Genomic DNA, 26275 nt, shown 5'->3' with positions numbered 1-26275 from the left:
TTCCAGGGTGCAATGTTAAGTGGCCTCTTAATAAGAGCAGCTTTAAATTGACTTTATACTCCTATATCATATAGTGCCTTCCAGTAGAGGACCCTCATTCAAGCAAAGGGGCCCTGCAGTTCATCATTGCTGTGCATGTCCAGGGGGGAAAGCTTTATACTCTCAGTTTAGGAGCTCTTTCCAGCAGGACCAATCATTCAGAGTAATGGTCTCTATGTGCCGGTGGTTGTTTTACAAAATATACAGACTACAGGCCAAAATGAAATTGTACACATATAGTTTCTTCTTCATATATTTAGCTGAAAACCTTCAACAGCTTACACTAGCTATATTTTGGTCATTCACATTAAAATAATACAGTTGTGGTAAAATCTGTGGCAGCCTGATCTGAAATGTGTACAGACCAGCATACTCGTTTTCATGGTTTTCCTGCACTGATTTTTCATTGCAGCTGAGCCTTATATGTTCCCTTTTTGTGACACTGCTTATCATCCATTTTACTCACCTGCCAATTACTGAAGCAGTCATGTTAAGAGCATCCTCCATCACCGCTCCTTTTGGCGCCACCAGCCACAGTGAGTTAAGGGTCTCTTACGCCCTCACCTGTCTCTTTAGAGGACTGCAGCGATGCAAATCAAACTTAATGTGACTGTGGGCCAAGTTAAAATGGAGCAAGCATAAAATTATAGAGGAAAAGAATGACAGACAGTTGAAGAGTTTGAAATTGAATTTCTGATAAATCTACAGCACACAGACGCCTGGATAATGAAGATTACTGAACTAATATTAAAGTACTGATACTTTCAACTGCAGTGCAAAACCTGAGATCTGGAGGAAATTAAATTCTAATAAGAACATGTCCAAAAAAGTGGGGCAGTAAAACTTAGAATAAAACTAGAAATAAAACTTCAAAAGGTTGGATGACGCCTGGTTTTAGATGCTGTTAATTATATTGTTAATTGTTAATGATATCTGTTAATACTGCACTGCAAAGTACACTATATGTCAGCATTATCAGACAAACAGATATGAATGTAGAATTTTCCAGTTAAATATAAAGATGAGGCATTTTGTGACAAAGACAATCAAACTACTTAACAGTAAAAAGCCTGTTTAATTGCAGAATATATTGACAGCACAGTACAGCAATAAAAACACTGCCATATTGCTTCTATTTTACATGACTTACACAGCTGCTGCTCAGCTTATGAAACAAAATGGTAATACGTTACTTTTACAGTAATGATGAGAAACACAACATACAAACAGGCTCACAGAGCACTTTCCACACCCATTACGTTCCACTGACAGGTGGCTTGTTAATTAAGAAATGCACAATATTATAATAATCATAAGAGCGAGAACAGAGACACAGAGCAATTAATCCCTACAGGAGTGATTTGTAATCACTGGGTCTAAAAAGGGACAAACTGGGCTGAAACAACTGGTCACAAAGGGAGCAGAGATGCACAGCCACTAAGCCCACAGACAAAAACAAAACAAAAAAGAAGAATTAAAAACCAAAAATATGGATTACTTTTTACGTACGCAATACATACATGGCATGAAATGACTTGACATTGTCCATAGTCACTCATTACTCTGTCAACTGGCCTTCATTCTCCACATGTTACATCCTCTTAGTTACTTGTGCCTTAGTTCATGTATTACATGAGTGCTGTTGCATTTGTCTACAAAGCTTCGGTTTGTAAATAAGGGCACCACAGCTGCTTCTTCACAGCCTACTCCTCCCTCAGCTACCGCAGGATCCTGGGAGCCGACCTGTCGTCAGTCAGTGTCTTGCGGAGCCTCACCCCCCGGCGTATAGACACCAGCATATCCACTCCCTCCTGGGTCGCAGAAGACAGCTCCTGGGGCACGTATTGAGCTGTATCCCCTGGTAGCGAGCTGGGGAAGGGGAACTGACCCTCGCCGAGGGCATGAGCACTGGCTGCCAGCTCTCCTATCTTCTCCACCAAGCTGTGGCGGTTGGCAGCCAGCAGCGGGTCCTCCTCCGCACTGTGGGCGGCCATGCCGGGGGCCTGCTGGGCATAAATAGTCCTGTCAGCCACTCCTTCTCCACAGCCCCAAGCTGTGTCAGGGAGACTCATTCGCTTTGGAGAAGCCCTCATGTAGTCACTAGCAGATGGGTCATCACCATACAGAAACTCCTCGCTGCCCACACGATACTGGGACGGGCTGGCGTACCCTGGAGAGTCCGGCACTGTGGGGGTTTTAACTGGCACAATGGGAGGGCGAATGGGGATGGGGCCAGATGTCGATGGCGTGCGTCTCACCCCAGTTTTAGAGGATGGTGTTCGGCGAATGGTGGCCGTCCCCGAGGTAATTGCTCCCGAGCTGCTTCCCCCGGCACCGTTCTGAGTTTTACCTGCTGGCAGGCCTGCTGTGCTGGCAGGCCTCTTGGTTTGGATCATGCGCCGGTAGCTCTGAGCAATGTTACTGTGGCGTGGAATGGTGGAGGACTTATCAAAGTCTGCCTGCCCTTCACTGTCAGCATCCCCATTGAGAGAGTAGCACTCATAATCAGAACCTGAGAAGACAACACCACATCATGAGTACTGAATACTGAAAACAGCAATGTTTTTTTGGAGCTGTTCATCTTGATTACATAATTCACAGTAATCACAGACGACAATGAGTAATGCACTTTCCAAATCACAGTGCAGAGATTATCATAAAAAGTACATGGAAATACAACAGAGGCCACACATTCATAATTCATAATTCATAATTAACATGTCATGTGTTATTAGGGCAGTGTTACCTTGTGAGGGTATGGTGTCCTCAGAGCAGGAGGGTGTGTTGGTCTGGGTGCTGTAGCCGCTGGAGTACTGCAGGGAGTCTCTGCTGCTCTTCTGCTGCTCCATACTGAGGCCTCTGGTCAGAACCATAGCCAGAGTGCTGGCTGCTGGAGAGAGTGGCTCGCCATGCTGAAGCATGCACACACATAGAGATATAATCAGATAGCAAATACATAAAGATTAGCACACATTTACAAATGTAATTCACATCACCACAACTCCCAATTCATACAAATTTATGTACTGTCATCTACATTTTTTCTCCCGGAGGACTCCTTACCTTGGCTCCAATGATTCCTGGGCCAATTCTTCCTCGGTGTGGATCATCTGGCTGCATCCCAGAATACCCAAGTGGACTGGGTGGAGCTTCCAGTTCTCTCATCTTATCCACAGACTCCCTCCTACGCTGCAGAGTGCTCGCCAACGACGGCTCACAGGAACTTGATTTGGCCCAGTCCTGCAGCAGGAGACGCAACAATGAGACCATTTTCCAATACTGTATCTCCAGCTCTGCCATCCGACAGTCACACCATCTTCCGTTAATATGTGGAAGCTGCCAATTTGGCTCATAAACTGGTTAGATGTTGAGGTAGAAATGGACTACAATAAACTATGTCAGTCCTGTTAAATGATTGAGCCATCTCAGTTTGGCACATCTTTTGTGAGGAAAGATTGGAAAAACTGAGCTTGATGAGCAACAGCGTGGTGATTGTGAGGTTAATCTAAAGACTGATTAATGTGCAACGCAAGAACAAAAGGAGCAAAGAAGCAACAACAGAGAAAACCCAAAAGTAAAATTGCAAATGAAAACAAACCTTCCAGCTAGGAACCTTTGATGTGGGTGAGGGGGTGTTGGATCCAGGGGAGTGGTTAAATGTAGGGGACGCAGGAAGTATGACAGAGAGAGGCCTGATGGTGCCAGTGTGAGAGAAAGCAGGGCGGAAGGTGCCGAAGGATGAGCATGAGCCAAACTGCGGAGCGGACAGACAAGTCTGAGTCAGAGTGCTCAACATCTATGAATAGCAGTCCAAACCGTACTGCGGCTGTCAAGAAGGATCCATAGGCCTTTTTAAGCTATAGATAACAATGAGTGAAATGCACTGCACATCATCTTTGTGGGTGTGCATGTCTATGGGTGAATGTTTGCCCAGCTAACCAAGTAGATTGGTGCATGCAGTACTAACCGCTGTGGGAGAGTTGCACTCGCTGACAGACTGGCAGGTTTCTGAAGCCTCAGAGGAGGCTGAGCTTGTTGATTTCTGGGAAAGGGAAGAATGAATAAAACAGTGGAGGGGAAGAGGAAATTGAAAGAGAAGGAGAAACAGAAGGTAGGTGTGAAATATGAGAGTTGCATAGGAAGAGTTGGAGAAGAGTGTTGATGAGCTTTAGGAAGAGGTATTTTCCTCTTTGAGGGCATGTATAGACCACCAGATTGAAAATAAAATGGCGTGTAAGGTCATGTCTTCAGAAAAGAACATCAGTTGGTAAGCTGGTGTGCTGCTCAGTGTGTTTTTATGCAGACTGTGAGAGTCTGAATAACAGTCCGGTGAGATAAAAATTCAACATTCACAACCCATAAAGCGCTATTGCAGGAAGAGTTTCTGTCTGAGGTTTGCAATTGGGCTTTTATAGAGACTATGGGTTTATGTTTGAAATGTGAAAAGAATCCTTCCCAGATTGGGGGTGCCAGATGGAATAGAATTGTTGTTGAAAAGAGAGAATTATTGTAGATCTGCTGTGACAATAAAGTGGTACTGCTGCTGTGTCCTTCTGCCCTGCAGCAGAACATCTGGAGCTAACAAAGCTGCTTTGTCCCTGTTTTTCCTGGATAAAGTCACAAAGATTAGACTTGAGTATTATAGTTGAGACTACTACCTGGCTGGTGATGTCAGAGGGCATGGGCGATGGAGGCTTAGAGTGAGTGTTGGCGTCCTGGGAGACAAAGCCAGAGTCGTGGGAGGAGACGCTGCTGAGCCGATGGGCTCCTGCAGAGGGCATCTGAAGAAGGCTGATGACAGGATATCACATCAGTATATAACTCAACATAAGCATGTAAAACACAGTTTAGGATTGTGATCATTAACAGTTTTATTCCCTTATTTTGTTCTGAAGATTGTTTTGGGAGGAGCGAATGTGGGCCAAGGCAAAACAGAAAAAGCTAAATTAAAAATTGATCACAAAGGCTGTGAACATGACAGCAGTGTTGTGTGAAAATTCTAAATGATGCCATTCTTCTAATTTTGGTGCCTGAAAGAGCATTGACTTTTCCTTCCCTCTGTGCATCAGTTGTCTTTGTGCTTTTTGACTCTTTTTTTATGTTTTTACATCTCCTGTTCTGTCATCCTCATTCAACATTGCTTTGTCACCCACGCACTTATGCAAAATGTGCAACTTGGGCTTCTCACCTTCCCTCTGTACTGCTCTCCCACTCCTCCTCCTCCTCCTCCTCTTCTCCCTCTCCCTCTGGAATATATCTGAAGTTATCACTTCTCCTTAATCCTCATCCTCTAGTGTAAGAGTTATGGAGGAGTACCAAATTAAATAGGACAAATTAAATAAACTTAAATGATTTATAACTAGACGCTATCCTTTTAGAAGCACTCAATAAGACCAATGTCTCTTTAACACATTTTTCTTTGCATCGACAAAAACCATCAACACTGACACAGCACACAATACCCATCACATCTTAATGTACATTCAGCACATTGCAGTACTGCAGACGCTAAAAAGTGTAATGAGTGCAGATGTGCAGAGTGTGTGTATGTGTGTATGTGTGTGTGTGTGTGTGTGTGTGTGTGTGTGTGTGTGTGTGTGTGTGTGTGTGTGTAGGCCATACCTGCACATGCTGCTCTTCCTGGAGCCAGTGCTGCTGGGGGAAGAGGGAGGTGTCTGGTAGGACCAGCTGTAATCAGAGCCTTTCAAGTCCCGAATCACCTATGGCAACACAGTGGCAACACGAAACATGGGCAACAATGCTTTTAAACATGATCAGGACTGAAAAGTGGGGGAAAAAAACATCTCGTGGAATAAATTACAATAAATAATATTACACATTTCTCAAGCTGTGCTGGCAGACACATGAAGGGATAATTCATTTGTTTTGAAATTTATCAAGTTCATGTTGTGTTGATTGTAACTGGTTATAAGAAGGATAATATGAGAAGAAAAAAAAGACTTTCATTTGTGGAAAAGGATAAAAAAATGTACTAAAACAACAGGGCACTGTAGTTTGTAGCAAGCAGGAATGAACAATATATTTGTTGGGGACTATTTTCAGCCAATACAAATTTGGTTGTAGGATCTATTCTCTATTATCTATTTAGACTTTTATGGGATTTCTTGATAAATAATGAAAAATATATCGCTTACAACCTGACTTACATATTAACAGTTTTGGACTGTAGTCACTCAGGGTAGATTTGCTTATGATCCAAACAACCTGACCAGTTTTGGGCATCTCATATAATAAGTTAACCAAGAGAACAGCAGAACTAATTTAAGTATTACATCTCTGTTACCTGCTCACTGGCTGGTGGAAGTTTGTGAGGGTCTTCAGTCAGCACAGTGAGGTCATCAACAATGGCCTGTAAATGTGTTACCTCTCCCAGCATGGCGATCTCTACATTCTGGCAGGAACAAAAAATAGAAGAACTGAACCATCACATGAAGGAGAGAAAGCAAGTTCAAACTACTTTTTCCCTTCATTAATATTTCTACAAAATCTTTTCTCTTTGGTTAAACAAAGGCTAAATTTTCCTCACCACCACTGGCTGCAGCAAGTTGATGAATGAACAATAACGTCCCCTCTCTTCCAAGAGGGCTCTGCGTACTGCCTGTTTCTCTGTCTCCTCCATCAGCAAGTACAAATCGCTGACATCTTGCATGGCACTGTCCAGCTGGGGGCGCAGGTTCCCCCGGCCTGAATGAGGTATGAAGCAAGAGTGTAGAGACATAGAGGAGACAAGGAAGGATGGAATGAGGGAGGATAGAGATGAGGAAGGTTGAGTGGAGAGGGACAAGAGAAGAGGAGAGGAGAACAAATGAAAAGAGATTGGATAATTGTGGATAGAGATAAAGTGAGGGAAGAAAAGTGATCACGGTGTAGCGGAGAAGGAGAGAGAGTAAAAAAAAATGAGTGATAATAAACTGCTTGTCTAGTAAAGGTCAACGCACTGACAAACGTTACACTCAAATGGTTCATGTACATGGAAATGAGAGGACAATGAAGTTGATGCAAAACAACTGGTGGTGACTTGAAGACCCTGAAATGGATGTGATTAGACAAACACTTGTGTACAGAGCCATTAAAGACTGTGTTTCACAGTGACACAATGATAGATGAACGATGCCAAAAAAAAGAATAAAGAATGAAAAAAGCATGCGATGAGGATTTCCCTTTTACTGGTATTCAATGATTTACATAGACAAACTGCCAGTTTCATGTTTTTAAACACAGTACAGTATATCATAGCATTTTTGGTTTAGTCCTGTAAGTACCTCACAACTTGAATATATAAGAAGGAGAAAAAAAACACTCTAATATCACAACAGTTGTCTGTAGCAGATAACACACTGTACATTTGACTTAACACTGTCTACATGTTTGTCCTATGTTATTTTAATTGGATGGTCTTTCAGCGCACCTGCATACAATGAGGTACTAATTAAATGAGGGGTCCCATAAGGATCTTACAGCTTTCCAATTACTATGTCCTTAATACTTAGTAGTCATCATGGAGCCACATGTCACTTGTGATGGAGAAAAGCTATTATCATTTAAAAGAATGAGAGATTGCCGTGCAGAGAAATTGCCGAAGACTGACACTAATTTACATAAATGAATGGCATTCATAAAACAGCAACAGACTGACAGTACCTAGTACAGCAAGAGCATCACTTGAAGTCTGAATTTAACCAAAAATACTAAGACAATACATGTTTTCTTTGACTGGCAGTATGACAGACGCACAGCAGACGTACCTAGAAGCTCTACAGCCAGAAGAAATAGCCAGAAAGAAATAAGAGGGGAGGTTGCAGGAACAGATGGGGAGGAGAGAGACAGAACAAGCAATGTTAGCTGTATCAAATCAGAGCACATTGCATGTTTGACTAGCCTGTGCCACTGGTGTGCAGTACATCCTGTGAGAAAATAGGAGTTTAATTACAACCAGCAGCAGGGGTTAATGCATGCAGAGTCAGGAAAGAAGATCATTTCTTTGATTTATAAGGTAGAAGCCGACAAATCATCCAAAGCTGGAAGGGAACCTTTGAAATTGTGCCAGGCATTTAAATTAATTGAGTTTTCATTTGTGACTCTACACTGTAGATGGCGCCATTTCCATCTGAGTCATTGGTACAGACTAGGGACCAGCAGCCAAGAGCACTTCATAAACCCTGACATCTCAATAAAGATATGTGCTGTGTTTCATAGCAGATTGATTAATCAATGAGTTCTTCTTACTGAAGAAAGTTTTCCTCACCTTTTCTTGCTTTTTTCTGAAGCTTTATGGTATCTAACGACTTCCTTTTGATCTCCTGGCGAGACCGCTTGTATTCTGTGGAGAACAAGTCAGAAGCAAAGATGCATCAGTTTCTATCCGATATATACAATGCTCACATACTGGTATTTAAAGCTTGTGTTTTTTCGTTGTTCACCTTTGGCATGGTCTTTGTCCAGCTGATTAGCTGTCTTCTTCCATTCCTCTATCCTGTCTTGGAGTGGCGTTACCAAGCCTTCCATGAGAACACTAGAGACAAGGAGAGAGTCAGAGAATGAGAGGCATAACAAGTAAAATAGCTTTATTTCCTCAGCACAAAAACAATCAGTAAAGAGCAGCAGGATGAGAGGAAGGTCAGATGAGATAGGATGGGACCTGCAAACACAATAATCCCCTCAAGGCAAGAGGAGAGAGAGAAAATTGCAGTGAGGTGGTGGTGGTGGGGTGGTTGGTAGGTGACACTTACTTGGTGAAGTGGCGTAATTTTGTCTCAATGCTGCGGTGACGCATACACATCCTTGTCAGAGCTGAGCCGATGTCCCTGGTGGCACCTTGAGAAGACAAACAGAGAAAAACAAACAAATTGTCAAATTGCCACCTGCGATATAAAAGCGTGACATCATAAATCACAAACATGCCTCTTAGCCTAGAAAATTTTGATTTTCTAAAAGGATATATAACACATCAGGAGAGCATTTTCAATGATCTAATTCCCTCCTGATCTTTTTTTCCCTGATGGAGTTTCCTGCTGCAGCCACTAGGTGGACAAGTGGAACCTTTAAAACCAGAGCCCATAAATGTCAGATTTGTTTGGGGTAAAGCAAATGTGACACAGTTCCTAAGAACTAAACCCTGCACTCCCTCCCCCTTGACAAACGTGAATTTTTCCCTTTGATATTTCAAGATTGCATGTATGATCCCCACAGTAGTGTAAAAAACAGCTCGTGTAAATTGGTTACTGTACTTTTCCTCTCTGCCGAAGTGTAATTAAATGGGGTCTTAAGCTCTAAAGCCCAGGCTGGCCCACTGTCTCATTGATGGTTCACAGGCCTGTGTAATATGTGGCAGCACTGATCCTGTTGTAATCTGGGCCACATAGGGCTAATCTGAGGGTCCCTTGCACAAACACACACACACACACACACACAAACTCAAACACAGGGGTAGAGACAGAAAAAGAGAGAGGACATCTTTCAGCAGCAAAGAGGCCTCAGAGTCGAGACATGCGTGTTCATGAATGATTGTTGGAACGGGTGTGCACAGGTCCCGTACAAACGAGCATGTGTGTGTGTGTGTGTGTGTGTGTGTGGACAGGTGGTGTGATTTACCAACCCCCCAGCTTTTCCAAAGTTCTCACCCCCTCTATCCTGGAGGAAAAAGGAGGGAACCCTGTAAGGGGATATCCCTCTATTCTTCCCTGCCGGCTCTGCCTTTCCTGTTCTCTCTGTTTCCTAAACACCATTCATGTAGGGCGGACAGAGAGACACAGAAAAAGAGAAAAACTGGCGGTAACCTTCACTGCAAAAAACAGGCAGAAAGAAACACACGACTAATATAGCAGGCCTGAAATCAGACACGGTGTAAGGAATGCTCCAGATGGCTGTCCACTGAGATCTGTGCTCCTTTCCAGTTATCACAAAAAGAAACTGGGTTATTGTCTCCAGTCAATATCATGTCACACTTTGAGACAAGGATTGTCTAACTATATGGTGTTCCCTTGGCTGTCAACTTCATTGACTCCTGCACTGGTTCAAAGACAAATCTGGGCTCCATCTCACATTTTTGTCAGACAGATGTGGGAAACCTTGAGTGTTGTGTGTTGGGGAGAGGAAGTGTCTGCATTGCTTTTCTAGGTGACAGAGAAAGAGAGGGGAGGGTTAGAGGTGAAAGGTCATCCAGCTGTATCGCACACAGGCGTTAAAAACACCAGCAGGAAGTGATTGAGCTAACATGTGGAACCTATGTGCTGTATTTGTGCTATTTATAGCAAAAAAGGCGTCATTAAAGCTCTGGTGTTGAGTATCTGTCTTATAAAGCCCTTTTCTCACAGTGGTTCAGTGCTTCATAAAGCCAAGTGCAAAGACCTCGGAGAAATGCAGAATCAAACATGGAAAAATACAAACAGACAAGCAGGACACGTTCGCAGAATTCTGCATCTCTCCGTTCTGCCTTTCTCCTCTTAAAAGCATTACAGGAGGCGCCCACAGCTGTGAATCAGCTCTGGCACGGTGAACGTCCAGGGTGGAGGGAGACTGAAGAAGAGATGAAGAGAGAGAGGGAGTAATGTGGGCCCTTTTATCTCTTTAGCAGACCTTCTCAATGTCACTGTCAGCCAGCTAGAGTCCCCGACCCCCACCCCAATGTCCCATCCACACCTGCCAATTTCCTTTCCTTTCCCTCCTATCCCCTCCTCTCCCCTCTTGTCTCCTACTCTCCTCCTTCCCCTCCCAGAGGGGGATCAGCTGACAGCTACATCCTGGGGAGGTCCAGAGGCTTCCTGCCCATGTCCAACAGCCCTGCTGGCCTCTGGCCTTGACCGGATGGACAGGGACATAATGAATCACACAGCACCCTGTATGCACACAGGCATGTGACTAACACAGATAAACAGGGAGAAGGGTTTTGGTTAAGAAGAGATAGGTATATTTAAAAATCAATCCAGTCATATAGTGCTCAATCTCTCTAGATCCATTGATACTTTGTTGCAGCTTGGAACGTGTCTACAAGTGTGTAGGACCTGGAAAAGTTATTATACTGCAGAGCTGGACCCCTGGGGTTTGAGGGGGAGCAGGGTCACCCTCATAGCAGACACCCACACGTGCATGCATGAAGCAAAACACAGACCAGAGTAGAAGAGAGGCATTATGCAACTAGTCATATATCTTAGGACATGGAGCAAACAATTTGAAGCAAGTTGGCAGCACAGCAATGTATGGTTCATAAGAACACTGCTGCCGTGCATGTATTTTGCTGACGTTGATGGCGCCTGGTTTATAGATATATATATACACACATATATGTATATATATATACATATATGTGTGTGTGTCTGTGCCTAACATAAACAAAAATTGCCACCAGATCTGCTCTCCATGTTGAGGAGTACATGGGACTGTTGGTGGGAAGGTCGAGCCCCCTCGGTTAGGTTTTGGTGGGAACCTTAAGCTCCAGTATCCTGGACCAGCACAGTGTGGTCTAAGCGTTCAGTGAGTGGTTCCATCCAGAGCTCTGGTTCTGATTAACTCCCCTGACTCCTCAGGGAAGGCGGAGCGTTTTAATAGGCCTGCTTTATAGGGGGCTCTCCTGCCAGGAGCCGGGAGCCAGGAGCTAAACTGCCACGGGCCTCATTCCCTGATGTCTTCAACATGGGAGCTTAGCTTAACTATCTCTGATGCTGCAAGAGTTCAGCATCTAAATCCTGCTGCTCCACTCAGGTTTCATTTGCACCCAGACTATCGACGAGTAAGATCCAGCTGGAGTTAGACCAGTGCACAGCAACCAGTTTCCAGGCTGAATTCAGTTCTGCCGCTAAAATTGCTGAGTTGAGTGGGTGCTCCTTCTCTCTCTGCTTCCTGTGTCAATAAAGCATGTTTATGTGGGCTGTAGAGCAAAAAGGTACAGAACATCCTCATGGTTACACTTCCAGGAATACGAAGTCCCTTTTTTCTTTTGCTAAGCTCTCACACAGCCGCTGCTGAGCTGAGAAAATTCCATCATCCGTGAGACAACAGCGATTCCTCACGTTGGCACCTTGGCCATGGAGCTGACTGCGGCTGGCACAGACAGTTAAGCCTCCTGCCTTTACCTTCCCTCACCCCTTTTAAGTGCTACAGAATGTGAACTGGCAGGGACATAGCAGAGGCCACTGATGGATGAAAGGAGCTGTGGGATGAGAAGGGAGGAGAGGGGAGGATGAAAGAGGGTACACACTGCCGAGGTGCTGGCTGGATTTGACCAGTCAGGGAGCACTGGAAGTGTTAGCTGGCTGCTGCAGGTGCAACAGGCACTGCCTGGACAAAACCTCTCACATAAGGCCCAGGAAATAAATGTGTGCGTGTCAGTTCATGTAATCTTCTCCATCATTAAAATCCTCATGCAGGGTGTGTTCATCTTCTCTAAGGAAGCAAAAAACATCATGTAAAGAGGAAAAGAAAGAAAAAATGAGATTGAAGACGAACTCCTTTGATTTGGTGAGATTCACTGGTCCAGTTGAGCAAATACACGGCTCAGTTTCAAAACCTGACGAAACACTGTACATGCGTACATCATCAAACATTGGCTTCAAAGCACAGCTTTAAAGCCAATGGGGTTCTGATGGTTAAGCTCAGTTGTAGCAGTCAGTGGTATAAATAAAGCAGCATCCCTTGTGTCTGCTGGTTAGAGAGCACTAGCTTGTGATGGAGGAAAGAATTGCGAATAAAACAGCCGCGTGCGGACATTGTGGAGCAAGACTTGCAACAGTGCTGTACGCCTGCAGCAAGAAAGTTACAGATCTGACAGATGCAGACAGTCTTTCAAGACACTCTCCAGAACCTCTCTAATCTAAAATGTGGGGAAACTCACATTTTTAAAGAGACCAATTTGAAAAAAGAAACACTTCATAAGACTCTGTTCATGATTGTAAGTAAAAATCTGTTTCAATCACTTTAGATGTAAATATTTTATGAGCTGAACATATATGCAAAATTATAGATCATAGATAGATACATAGATAGATAGATATATTATAGATTTAATTTATTGAACAAAGCCCAATATTGTGACACCAAGGGAGGTTTATAATGACATTACTTTGTTTGAATCAACCAGACCATCAAAGCTGTCAGAGTTTGTATCCTGTGTCTTCAATGAGATTTATAAAACATTTTTCCAGTCCTACATGAAGTGTATTTTTTGACAAATTCACTTAATGCAGCACTGGAAATTACTTTTAATCAGGTTGTACAGGAAATTCTGGCTCAAAAATCTAATTTGTTGATACTGGCTTTACTTTCTTTGTTGTTTTGAGTCCCACATAATAATTGTAACAACAGCCTTTTTTCATTTTAAATATTTTTCTCATTTAATGTATTAAAACCTGCTTTGAATAGCTGTATTGAAGCTGCAACCCTTACCTTTTGCAAAATCTGGACTTTGATTAAATTACTATAACAAATTATTACTCCACTAAAAATTTAAATATAACATTTTGAAATAAATATTGAGTGTTTTCTGTGTTATATGGGCTATGCATAAACTAATTATTAATACAAATTAATAAATGTAGCTTTTGTTTGCAAGAAAAGTCATAAAGAGAGGTTTAAGTCCCTGGTAGACCCCTTATGAACAAAGTGTTATATGTTATAAAACTCCAAGTACAGAAATATAAGACTTATCTTGGACTGAGGAAGGACAGTGCTGCATAAAGTAGTGCCAATACCAATCACAGCTATTGAATTATGCATTTGTTGTCATATTTAGCAAAGTTTTACTGCTCTCTGTGACCCCTACGGAGCCCCTCTGGTGACATCTGAAAAAAATAAAATAATGCAAGGCCACAGGATACTAATGCGTGGCCACAAGTTAATTATTGTTGTCATTTCCATGAAGATACTGTTGATTGTTGCTGAGGCTCCGTAAACATGGACAACTTTGAATTGATTTCCTTTTATTTTAATACGGGAATGAATTACAATGGCATACTCAAGTCACTTGCGGTCAAACATGGAGTAGTTCTTAGCAAGAGACACTTCATTCAGCTGCTCAAAATGCATCGGCTTAAACACAAAGAATATGCTGATCTAGGGGATGTCATAGATTTCATCATTCACCAGCTGAAGTGATACCATAACAAATAGGTCCCTGAGCACGTTTACATTATTCCAACACACTTGTAAATATGAATTGTTATGAGGGACTTGTACCAGAAATGGAGTTTTTCAGTGAAAGACGAAATAAGACAAACTTCATTCAATCGGTCAGGCTAATGAATGATCCCTCAGGTATTACACTCGCATGCAGCCATGCAGTTTACCACTAACGCGTGGCCACGCATTAGTATCTCCTGGCCACCAAATACATAATGCATGGCCATGCATTTTTTTTTCCAAATATCACCAGAGGGGCTCCGTACACCCCAAATAAAAGTTGTGTAATTTTGTGCAGCAAACATACTTGCCAGTTCAAAATGTTATTCACGAACAACTCTCTTAAAATAACAAAAGTCATGAAGTATCATGGTGATAAAGACATGTACAATTAATGAATACACACATATGTAGAGCTGCCACTTCTTGATAAATCATTCATTCTGCCAAATGTCCAAATACAGTGAGAACTGCAAATCACAATGTCCAGCACCTAAGGCATAAATATTGAATTACTTGTGATACAAAGTGGAACAAAGTGACTACTCGCATCTTAAAGGCTGAAAGCTGAAAATGAGATGTTTATGCTTGATAAATGTCAATGTCGACCCATGCCGATTTTCATTTTTCTCTTGATTGGCTAAATAATAAATCCAGCACCAAAAGAGTGTGAGTGAGTACGTTTATGAGTGATCTTTTGCTATATGCTCTGTGTGTCTATGGTAGACATCAAAACAGCATTCAAAACCATGTATGTCACTTCCTTACATGTGGAATGTCTCTTCTTACCAGCGGCAACATTAATGAAAGGCAGAGGAAACAGCCTCGAGAGCAATTGTTTTAGCCACACACACACACAGATTCAAACACACTCATCCCATTGTTGTCTGGCCAGACAGCACGCACACCAAGTTTCACCTCACGACCAGAGACACCCTCAGACACAGACAAGCCTCAGTGTGTCCTAATGTGGTGTAAACATGTTCTGGAGCGCATTAGGACGAGACTGAAGGAGGAGGAGAACATTGAGGAAGTGATATTTACTGCTGGAGGAGCCTCCTGTTCAGGGACATGAATGCTGCTAAAAATAAACGCCGCCCCTTGTCCAGATGTGCTTCTCATTGGAGATTTTTTTTAAAAGGTGGACCAGGGGGAAAAAAATGCGAAGGACAAAAGTATTGTGCAATAAATGGATAGAGCAGAGTATCCACAAGGAATTATCACTTCATCCAGAGACATTAAAAGCTAAGAAGTGGAGCCTTTATGAAATTGAAAGGACCCCAGATGTATCCAAACTCCCAAAACAAGGAGAAGGAGACAGACAATGAGCCAGCAGTCTGTAAAGATCTCAGAGCCAGTTCCATCGGATGACTTAAGTTGTCCTGCTTTACACCCTGCAATAAGGCTGCCTTTATCTCAGCTGACAATGCTCTTCCCACTCTTTTACTCTGCCACTGCACTGCTCATTTGCAAACAATGCTGACACCACTGCTGGAGCTGCTGCTGCTATATAGCATTTCATCCCCGCCTCCACTTAGAGCCTCTGAGTCTTAAGTTACCTCAGGGGAATGTGTATCATCTTCACTCCCTGTTCTCCTAGACCCATAGCTTAGACATTAAATATAATAGTCTGTATATACTTTATATTTATATAATAATAGATGTGATCCATGTGAGCTGGCTGACTGATATTTTTCAACACATTGCAAAAGATTTCTCCTTAACCCTCATTAAGTCTCCATAAAATACCACCAAATCTGAGTAGGCCTACTGACCTGTCAGTCACTCACCTCAATTTTAAACAATTAACAGTAATGATTTTTTGTCCATACTTGATTCTGACTACAATACCTTCTATACAGAACCAGATTTAAAAGGTATTGGTGTCCATTTGGCCTTAAAAGTCTATACTGCAGAATGTCTGTTAACCCAAACATTAGCAGGGGAAGTTGAAGGGTCACCAACATTATTACAGACATTTCACAAAAAAACAAAAATGTCAACCTTGGTTGTGGAAAGTCAGTGAATCACTAAAGTCAGTAGGATTCATCCTGTAGATAATAATTGTCTGTGAAAAAACCCTATCACATTACATTAATGTGTTCCACCAAAGTGGGTGGACCAACCAACACACAGACCCAGACAGACAGACAGACAGAGCAAAATAGCTAAAAATAGAAGATTTTGGTCACAATCCACCAGTACAACAGAAACACACGCAAATAAAAACAAATTAGAGTTATCCTTTGAATAATCATGAGCCATGTAAGCAGTGAACTTCCATTCTCAGCACATCTCTCCAACTGTTTTCAATCAGTTGACTGAAACTATGCATGTATTCCTTTCTTCCCCCCTTTTTAATGTCCTCCCTTACATTCCTCTATCAGAGTCTCTCTCGTGTGTATTTTCCCTCCCTTCTCCAGCTCCCTTCCACACAGAGTTCGTGTTCAGGATATAGCTGAACACAGTGTTCCTCTCAAGTCTCATGTTTGTCTTCTTAGTTTGGTATTTGCCCTCAGAATGAAAATTAGGCTGAGCCAAAAGATTTATTTTCGCTCCTATTATTATTCCCCCCTTTCGCCTGTTCCTCACATCGTTCTTCCAGCCCCTTCACCATTTGCTTTATGTGTATAGTCATTATGATGGCTGGAAAACATTCATTTGGAGGGTAACCACGTTGGGTTTGGTGGTTGAAACCCATAAACCCCAGAGACACACAAGGGGAAGGTAGGTTAGACAGGAGAAGGAGAAATAAGAGGCTCTTGTCAATACCTGATGTGACCTTATGGCTGGAGGTCACGAGATACCTGAAGAGCCAAACATACAATCAGCAGTAATGGTGCAGCAGAGGGGGCACTAACACATCAGCTACTGAGTTCATTAAAGTAACAGCATGTACATGTCCAGGCTAAAACATTCAAAATCCATAAGCTCATTTTATGAAGTCGGACATGCATAAGATGCAGATCTAACCTCCCTGTTCTGGTACAATACAGGCTCATATTAAGCTTGAACATTACATGCCAAGCTTGATGGATGTCGGTGTTGGTCACATGGCCACACTCTCATTACTTGACATGTCCATAAAAATAGCTGCGGTGCTGGGATAGTGTGGAGGACAGTAATCCCCTGATCTCGCTCTGCACTAGGCCATGGCCGCATCTCGTCCATGCCAGGCTGTCCAGATGGCGGGTAGGGATATCCGTCCCATCTGCCAACCCAGAGAAGCACAGCGGCCAAGCAGATTACTGCTTCGCTGACACACTGATCTACTAGCATACCTCCACTGGATCTGGACTGTATGAGTGAGTGAGAAAGAAAAAAACATAGCGGGAGAGTGAGCGTCGGCTTGTAGTGACCCACTGGAACATTTTGTCTGCGTGTGTGTAATGGTGTGTGCACTCCACTGGCTCTGGCACACAGACGTAAAAATGGAGTCTGAGGGCTTTGTCAGTGTTGAACACAAACTTGCAGTGCCTCGCTGTCTGGCCGGTGATCCCAGAGTGTGAATTTTTTAAAGCTGGGGGTGGCTGATCAGGAAGGGAAGAGAAGGCAGTCTGTGTCTGTGTGTTACAGAGTGGGGCTAAGAGGATTAGCTAAACGCCTCTGCCTAGCCTGGATACCCAGAGCTGTGGAAATCCCACTGAAACCACAACCCCCACCCTAGCCACCCCACCCCTCTGCTAGGCTCACCTCACTCTCCGAAAAATATGGAGCCTGTATCTCATACCCTGATGGACCATTAGCCTTGGACTACCGGCCCTTTGACCTCCATCTAATTCAACCATGTCCAAAAATGGAAAAAATGAAGTCAACTCTTCCCAGAAGGACGTCATCCAACCTAGCAACAACAAAAAAACTCCAAACACAGTGACCACTATTCTCCAGATCTGTTCTCCAGATCAATCTGGCCCTCTTACACCACACAACAATTTAATATAAACGACAAAAATGGCCTAGACAACACACCAAAAACCATTAGATTGACCAATCTAACAATAAAACTTTCAGGAAAGCTGCAGGGCCTCAGACTAAACATCGGGAAAGATGGGTGTTAAAACATGAAAATAGTTATCTTACAAAAAAAGATTAAATTCTCCAAATACATTCATCCAATATTGACTTTGTGGTTTTGAACTTTTATTGAACCCAGATGCACGCAGGCAATTCATAGAGTCAGACGTGCCTTTAGACATAGATCCATCAACAAAACGTAGAACAGCTTAAAGAAACAGCACTGTGCCAAAACGCCTGGCAGCCAACTCCTCCAGCTGCTTCATAAAACACGGACGCTGACGCCATGACCGTGACCATAAACTAAAAACGGACTACACAGGCAAGAGGAAGCATTGAACATGAATGTAGACCGAGGCAGTTTGACACATGACCACACCGAGACAAGGAGGAGTTTGTATGGAGGCGCAAATGTTATGAAATAGGTATGACGTTAACCCCCCACCACCACCACCAAAAAAATAATAATACAGAGAGTCAACAGACAGGAAATCATAAAATCCTCCTTCACACATTGTCCTCTCTCCCTGGATTGTTGAATCTGTCAAGAAGCTCTGAATGAGGGGAAATGTTGCTTTCCTTGGCAGGCAAACGTGTGCAGTCTGGATATAATGTGTGTGAGAGTTAAAGGGGTGATGGGGCAAGTGTGTCAAAGGTAGATTAAAGGAGGTAGAAGAGGAATGCGATGAAAACTCCAGCTGTGCCAGCAGCTGCAGCTCGTCCCCGAACATGAGAGGGGAATCGGGGTGACAGCGACGACAGGCAACAGTTCATTGCCGAGGGCCTGCCCCCCTGTGGTGCAATCAGCCCTATATGGCTGTGCAGACGCTGAGACAAACATTCCCCGTGCAGACAGACAGACCCACTCACACATTTGAAGTCAGACAGACAGAAGGAGGAGAGAAACAGCCACAGACAGAAAAAGGGACTTACTGTACAAGTTGTTGTGCAAGTATTCCTTGAATTCTGCTTCCTGTGAGTTAGTAAGTCTGCGACCCAGCAGCTGCCAATATATATTACTCTATTGCAGCTGCCAGAAGGCAAAGATTTTCCTAAACTATGACCAAGGAGTCTGCAGCCTGGGGTTCATAGGTTATCCCAGTCCACCAAGAGCCAGCTCCAGTAAATATCGACATTCCACCAGCCAAATTAATTGCTGGGTTTCAGAGCACACAAGAACTAACACCACTCCCCGAGGACAAAGGAGATGGAAATAGCCCGCTGGTGAAGTGCACATAAAAATTGTGCAATCTCTTTTAGATGCCCTGAAATAATTGCTGACTGGAGTTTAGTAAACAAATCCAACTAAGAGGAAATATGTTGCTTATTCTGGGCCATTAAATTTGTGTCAGATTAAGGTAGGCTAAACCGTTATGTCATCAGATAATTTTCTACTACAACACTCAACAACCAGAGTGATACACAAAGTCATTCTGTACAGCTTAATTTGCAACAATGCTTTAAGAGAATTAGGTTTACTTAACAGATCATAGCAATTTAACTTCTAGTGTTGACCTCTAATTGCTTATTGTGTATCACCATCAATAAAATAAGAATCTACAGCCATGCTAACGACACTTTAAGGCCTTGCTTTAAGCAAAATGCTAATGCTAGTATGGCAACATGGTCACTTAATACAATGATTTTTAGCAGGCTTAATGTATATGGTCAACAGGGCCCAACCGATACTGGATTTTTGGGGTATTTGATTGATATGTTGGCCAATAGTCTTATATACACATAAACACATATACAAAAACACAATATATGGATATCCATAATATAATCATAAACAATAAAGAAATATGGTGCATATTGGACAACACGTACCCCAGTACCAATATATCTGTGACAGGTCAATATCGGTCAACCAACATTTGCTAATCAACACTAAACACAGAGTAGCTGAGGCTGAAGAGAATATCATTTGTTTTTGCATTTGGTCATACACCAAAAGAATTGCACAAAATGTTTGATTGTGATGATGGCACTATAGGAAAATCATTTAGCTTTATCATCTGGGGACCTTAGACATCTGCACTAGAGACTATATACTGTGGTTAAAAATTCTGATGGTAACAATACCACCAACCATATTCATAACTGTCTTTACCATGATTACTGCTGTTTTCAGGACTTTTTGGTTCTTTCACAGCTATTAACACCCAGAACATGTATACAATGTAAGAGAAAGAGGCAATGTCCAGTCATCTAACCTTTAAACAACTAATCAAGAAGCTACATTAATTGTAGCATAAAAATGAGATACTAGCGCATCCCTAATCTTACCACATTTCATGGCAATCCATTTAGTAATTGTTAAGATTTTTCAGTCTGGACCAAAGAGGTTGACCAACCAACCAACAGACCAACATTACCATCCACAGAGCCATGCCACTAGTGTGGCAGTTTTCAATTTACCATCTTCTAGGTAGATAAAAGCAGAAAAACTTCACATTTGAGATGTTGAAACCATCAAATGTTTGACATTTTCATATGATAAAAACATAATTTAATTTCCTGCTCTTCAATTTCCCAGCACAAGTCTAAACCATGTTTCATTTGTTCCTCTTCAATTGCTACAAAGTCTCTCATCATGTAGCATTTCCTGCATCACTCACACAGTCTCTGGCCTGAGAACGAGGGCAGTAATCCCAAAGTTAATGTCCATAGGAGAGGAGCATTAGAACGACTTACAGGAATTTTATGAATCCATAGCTGTAAAACTCAACTTGCCCTTCTCTCTCAACTCCTTCTCTGCTCCATCTATCATTCTTTTACTGCAGATACAGGTTTTCTTTGAAGTCTTGCCCTGCCATGGTCTATACCTCTGCTTTATTGAAACAGGCTGCCAGCTGCTAGCAGGTTGACCCTAGTGTACCTTGCTTCATCTTGCAAAACTCCTGTGCATTCACATCGGGAATCATTTAAGGTAACTGGGTGTACTTCACATAGCAATAAACTCTACTGTTAGAGTGACTACAGAGTGGTGACAATGTGTGAACACAGTTGAAGAAATGTCTCTTTACTTTCTGCAGCAGCAAGTGGACAGTAAGGGGCTGCTACTGCAAACAGTTTAAAAGCATGCTGGCATGTGGCCTGTGAGGTCAGGTGTCCGGCTACCAGCTGTCGCTCTTCGAATATGTATGTGGGCGAGCACGCATGCTTATACTCTTGTGCGATTGTGTTTGTGCGTGTGTCAGGAGCCTTTGCACGCTGTGATCTTTTTTTTTTTTTGACCTACATACTGCTGTCGACAATCAACTCCAAAGAAATCAGTGTGTGTTAATCAGCTGCCTCTCCGGCCAGCCTGTCTGCTGCCGCTAGCAGGGTGACAAAGCAGATCAGCAGACCTCATTAAGACCAAAGAAACAATAAGCTCAGATTTTCACTTCTCTGAGCTGCCTCCCCCCACAGCTACCCCCACTTTGGTCATCTTAAGAGGGTCAGAGAGTTATGTCTTGAAGGGGCCAAGGGAAGCATTGTGACATCGCTTGTTTTCTTTTGATTCAATTTGTGTGGCAAAATCCATTTCTAATATAAATGTCTAATGTTATAATAGTTTTATTTATTCATTCTCTACAGATTGGTGTAGTAGCCAACAGAAAAACAACACTAACCGGTCTTTCAATATATGCTGCGACCTCACGTTCCATACAAACTCCAAGCCCAAGCAATAATGTATGTGTGGCTGCAGTGGGTATGAAACCACTGTTCTTTTATGATGCTATAGATCAACCATACAAACACCTGAAAGTAAGTGATTTTTAGGACAAATGTACTTGCAGCAGCCCATGAAGACAACAAGTCAATCTGCTCAAAAATATAAGGTGGCAAATGTTATCTTTCTGCTTTTTTACACCAGTTCTTTCAGAGAACAAAACCTCAGCGAGTGGATTTGAGTTAACTGGGGGGAAAAAACGTACCTCTTGAGTTGGTCGCCATATCTGCCACCTTCTGAAAGGCATCTAGAAAGGCCACTGCTGCCAGAATTGTGGTCCTGAAAACATATTGGCACGCATGTTAACTGCACAAAAGAATCTGCAAATATTGCACAAGAATTTATTCATGCAGGTTTACCATTCACTGGAACCAGTCCTCACCTGAGTTGAGAGTGCAGTTTTGTGGCCTTGGCACTGAAATCTTCCCACACTGGGTAAGAGCTCTGATAAAGAAAGGAAAAGAAATTAGCCAAATAAACATCTTACCAAGGACATTTAAGTGAACAGACCTCTTAAATACACACCCACATGTGTATGCGTAGGCATGTGAGAATGTTCTCACTGACAGGTACAACTTGATACAATTTTGTTTGGAGTACATGCATGAACACCTTACTTCATATTAATGAGATAGAGAATGAATGGTTGCTTCTTTCCCCGGGGTTAAAAACAGGTAGGTGTACATGCTCTGACTTGTCTTGAATAAAGGTCAATGTCATTTCTCAGGATACAATTATGTTGTTATTGTCCTTGATCTTTTCTCATGCCTTGCTATGAGGCAGTATCTGCATGCATGTTGTGTACATGCATGAGCTACGTAAGCTCTCATATCATGTGTGTTTATGTGCACTGGGCAGGTAGTATGGCTGGTCTTTGAAAAATCTGGACTAGATTTAACCCAGGATCATCACACACTGCCTTGAGCTATAAGAGCAGAAGCTAAACATAAAACACATTCAAGGCTAGATCCCATTAGAGCAAGAGCTTGAGCCCCAGAGAAAGAAGAGGAAGGGCATAACCCCTCTGTGGCTCTTTGGTGGAGAGGAGCCAAAAGAGGCCACACATTTTGACTATATATAGTCTGAATGCAATCTGGAAATAGTCTTGCTCTTCATCACTTTTCGTGTAACCTTAATTCTGGCAATGAGAGTGTTTAAGCTGCCAACTTCAGGGTCTTTTGTCAGAAAGAGCCTTCCAAAGTGATTTAGGAGCTATCATCCCTCACGAAAATGTTTGCTGAGAACCTCCCAGCCTCGCTGTCTGCACTTGACTCCAACAGGTGCCTAATTAGCTTGTGTGTCCTGTGACTCCCAGGAGCAGGAGGGATGCGCTGCCAAGACAGCTGAAGGAGGAGGGTGAGGAAGCGGGCAAATGGGGGGGGGGGGGGGCTACATGCAGAGCAGCAGGGGAGGACACACTTTTCTCTCTTCATCCACACCCAGCAGCTCCAGGGGAGGTGAGGAGAGGCAGAGAGAGGCAGGGAATAAGTAAAGAAAGGCTCTTTCTCCCACGCTTCGGTATTCAAAGGAGGGTGAGGTCAAAGCTACCATCCTTGGAACTGGTAGGCAGTGTTGCTCGAGGACATTTTTAGGGGTAGTTACTTTCCCATATGCACAAGCTTGCAATCACACCCCCCATCTCTCTGTGTTTTCCAAAATCCATTGCTGATCTAATTCCTGACTGCTGATCTAATCCAGCTGAATCATTTAATGTCTTCTCACCCTCTACCTCCTCCTCTACCACCTCCTACTCTTTTTTCTTTTTCTGTAGCTGCATCAGACAGTTATATAACCAACAGGTGCTGCTAGTATGAAGACAATTTGTCTGGACAGTCTATTACAAGGTTTTACCTTCTCTAAATTCACTATATGTTTATGCTGTAGGTAAGTGTAACATTATTCCCTTATGTGAACACAATCAGCGAGATCAGCACAGGAGGGGGGGGGGGGGGGGGGTAAAGCTGGTCTGACAGGCTTGCATGGCCCAGCCAGGCGGCAGGAATGAGGTCAGATGTCTGTCTCAGACAGTGGACATCGACACTGTGCTGACTAAGGGCTTCAGCCTCATTCATCTGCGCTGCTTATCAATACACAGACTGCCTCTTTCTGAGAGCCCCTGTCTCTCTCTCTCTGGGTTTGGCATGAGCCCAGCACAAAAGGAAATGTATGAAACCAAACCGCCACTGCCAATAGCTTAGAGCTGATTTCACTGGAGCCTGACAAACGAAGGTCCATAAATAGTCTGTCCAAAGGCACCATGGCCCTGACGAGTCAGAGATCAATAAGAAATCAGTTAGGGTGAAAGTGGAAACCAATGCTTGACTTATTCCCTCGCTGTTATTAACACTTTGTAGCATGAGTGTCACAGACAATAGGAAGACTGGAAGCCTCCTCCAAGCCTGATGAATACGTTCACACTTTCCATCTGTTGTCGTGAACAACAACAGACCACCCTGGTTCAACTTCCTTGACTTGACCCCTCCCCCATCACACACACACACACACACACACACACACACACACACTTGCAACAGTGTGATAGATAATAGGAGGCAAGAAATGTCCTGCTTAAGAACATATTTAAAACTAATATATGAGAGGTGAAGGTTGTGTGTTTGTTCATGCTTCATACAGGCATGATGGAACACAGTCAAGTCAATTACTAAGGTTCTAATGTGTATTGAACTATATCATATATTGTTAAAGAAGAGAAGAGATTTGGTGCCATAAGCCCAAACATCAGGAAGCAAAATCAATAACCTTTCATGCCTGTTTCTGTCCAGGAGGCTGAAATGATGGAGGCAGTCATTTTCTTTCAGAGCATCCTTTCATGCCTGACATTTAATCTAGAAAACCTCTGAGGCTGGGATAAAGGGGAAACAGTTGTTTGGGGTCAATGGGCACCCAATAACATGTGTAGCCTACTGTGATAACAGCACAAAATCTAAATTATCATACTGATAATTATAATAATATCATACTACATCACTGAATAGCCTACTTCACTGAACTGACTGTTGCAGTCTAATGATGATGGGGTTAGGTTTTGACCCCTGGACCAAACAGATTAGTCACACCAGTGTAACAAAATAAACATTGCTCTGCTTATACCTACATGCAAGTAGTTATTGTAGGACACACAGATAGACAAATTGGCTAAAGTATTGTTAAACGTAACCGGTGTCTGACAGACCTGCTGCACATTATGCAAATAACACAAAGGGAAACATGTTTCATCTCTCAATTTGTCCTGCAGCGGTGTTTCCAGTGGGGGAGGACCCGGTGAAAGAGACAAAGGCAGTAAAAAAATGTGTGTGATCAGCCACCATGCAGCCACAAAGGTCAAATAAAATCCCTGTCTACTTTAATTCACATGTTACCTTCATGTCGTTCACGATGGCCTGGAATAATCCACCCAGCGCTCCACACTCCTTCTCCACCGACTCCATGGTGCCAAAAACAAAATTAAAAAAAGACTCGTGGTAAGACAAAAATCAGATAAAAAAAATATCCGACTGTTGAAGCCTTTTCACACATCAGACATCTGAGATCCTTGTTTTGTTCATCCGCCCTTCGTTGTCCTCTCCTAAAACAACGTAGCCAGCAGCAGCGGGGAGGACGCGAAGCCACACAGCCCACAGCCAACAGCCTGCAGAGCGCACAGACAAAAAGAAATGTGCTGGTCGATGGCACCGGGGGCTGCTGCTGCTGCTGCTGCCGCTGCTGCTGCTCCACTACTCGCCTCTCGGACGCACAAGAGGGATGGAGCCGAGACGCGCTTTGGCCGGGTGAACTACAGCCGGAAAACGTGTATGGCACATGCACTGTGGGTCCTCATGATCACCGCGTTGAGTCAAACACAAATAAATGAGAGATCACAATTCTTGAGAGGAGGGCAAAGGGAGAAGGAGGAGGATGAGGAGGAGGGGGCACCACGGGTGACGGGATCGGTCGCAGGTCTCAGGCACGGGGACGCGCTCCGTTGTTAGCGGTGGAGCAGATGTCTCGGAGCTGGAGTCTCTCGTAATACGATCCATGGGAATGGAAAAGGGGCTGGTCAAGGCTTCTGTTTTTTTCTTCACACGTAGTGGGTGAGGAGGAGGGGACAAGAAGGAACACCCTCCTCCTCCCTTCCCTTCCCCTCCTCTCTTTCAAACCCCCCCGTGCATACAAAAGTGAAGCCCCTCCAATTGAACAGTTCACAAATACGCAAAGGAGGATTTCCTCAGTTTCTTACGTGTATTCAAACACGCGTCTGTTAATGACCATTTGCACCTCCTCGGGCGGATCTCATTGTTTACAGGAAACAGTACTATGAGGGCTATGAGCACCTCACTTTGCATTAGTTAATCTCTTGACTCAACATGACAA

General features: G+C 43.2%; 1 protein-coding gene across 1 annotated transcript; it reads right to left on the bottom strand.

Annotated features, from left to right (window-relative positions):
* Nucleotides 1–1100: 1100 nt before the first annotated feature.
* mtss1la (MTSS I-BAR domain containing 2a) lies at nucleotides 1101–25844 on the bottom strand. The gene is made up of 14 exons (XM_053318683.1): nucleotides 25285–25844; nucleotides 22287–22348; nucleotides 22110–22183; nucleotides 8790–8874; nucleotides 8481–8572; nucleotides 8306–8380; nucleotides 6587–6744; nucleotides 6344–6451; nucleotides 5662–5759; nucleotides 4698–4830; nucleotides 4007–4081; nucleotides 3103–3279; nucleotides 2786–2951; nucleotides 1101–2551 (listed from the first exon to the last, which is right to left on the bottom strand). The coding sequence occupies exons 1-14, from the start codon at nucleotides 25351–25353 to the stop codon at nucleotides 1758–1760; spliced, it is 2166 nt and encodes a 721-aa protein (XP_053174658.1). The 5' UTR covers nucleotides 25354–25844; the 3' UTR covers nucleotides 1101–1757.
* Between the last annotated feature and the right edge of the window lie 431 nt (nucleotides 25845–26275).

The sequence above is a fragment of the Scomber japonicus genome, chromosome 5 (genome assembly GCF_027409825.1).
Source record: "Scomber japonicus isolate fScoJap1 chromosome 5, fScoJap1.pri, whole genome shotgun sequence".
Lineage (NCBI taxonomy): Eukaryota > Metazoa > Chordata > Actinopteri > Scombriformes > Scombridae > Scomber > Scomber japonicus.
This window is presented reverse-complemented; position numbering and strand designations above follow the sequence as displayed.

What these genes read in the sequence shown, in the direction of transcription:
- mtss1la (XM_053318683.1), bottom strand. Translation starts at nt 25,353, where the DNA reads ATGGAGTCGGTGGAGAAGGAGTGTGGAGCGCTGGGTGGATTATTCCAG. An exon ending in AAACTGCACTCTCAACTCAG is followed by an intron (nt 22,184 to 22,286) that starts GTGAGGACTGGT and finishes ATATGTTTTCAG; the next exon opens with GACCACAATTCTGGCAGCAG. An exon ending in TATGGCGACCAACTCAAGAG is followed by an intron (nt 8,875 to 22,109) that starts GTACGTTTTTTC and finishes TGTCTTCTCAAG; the next exon opens with GTGCCACCAGGGACATCGGC.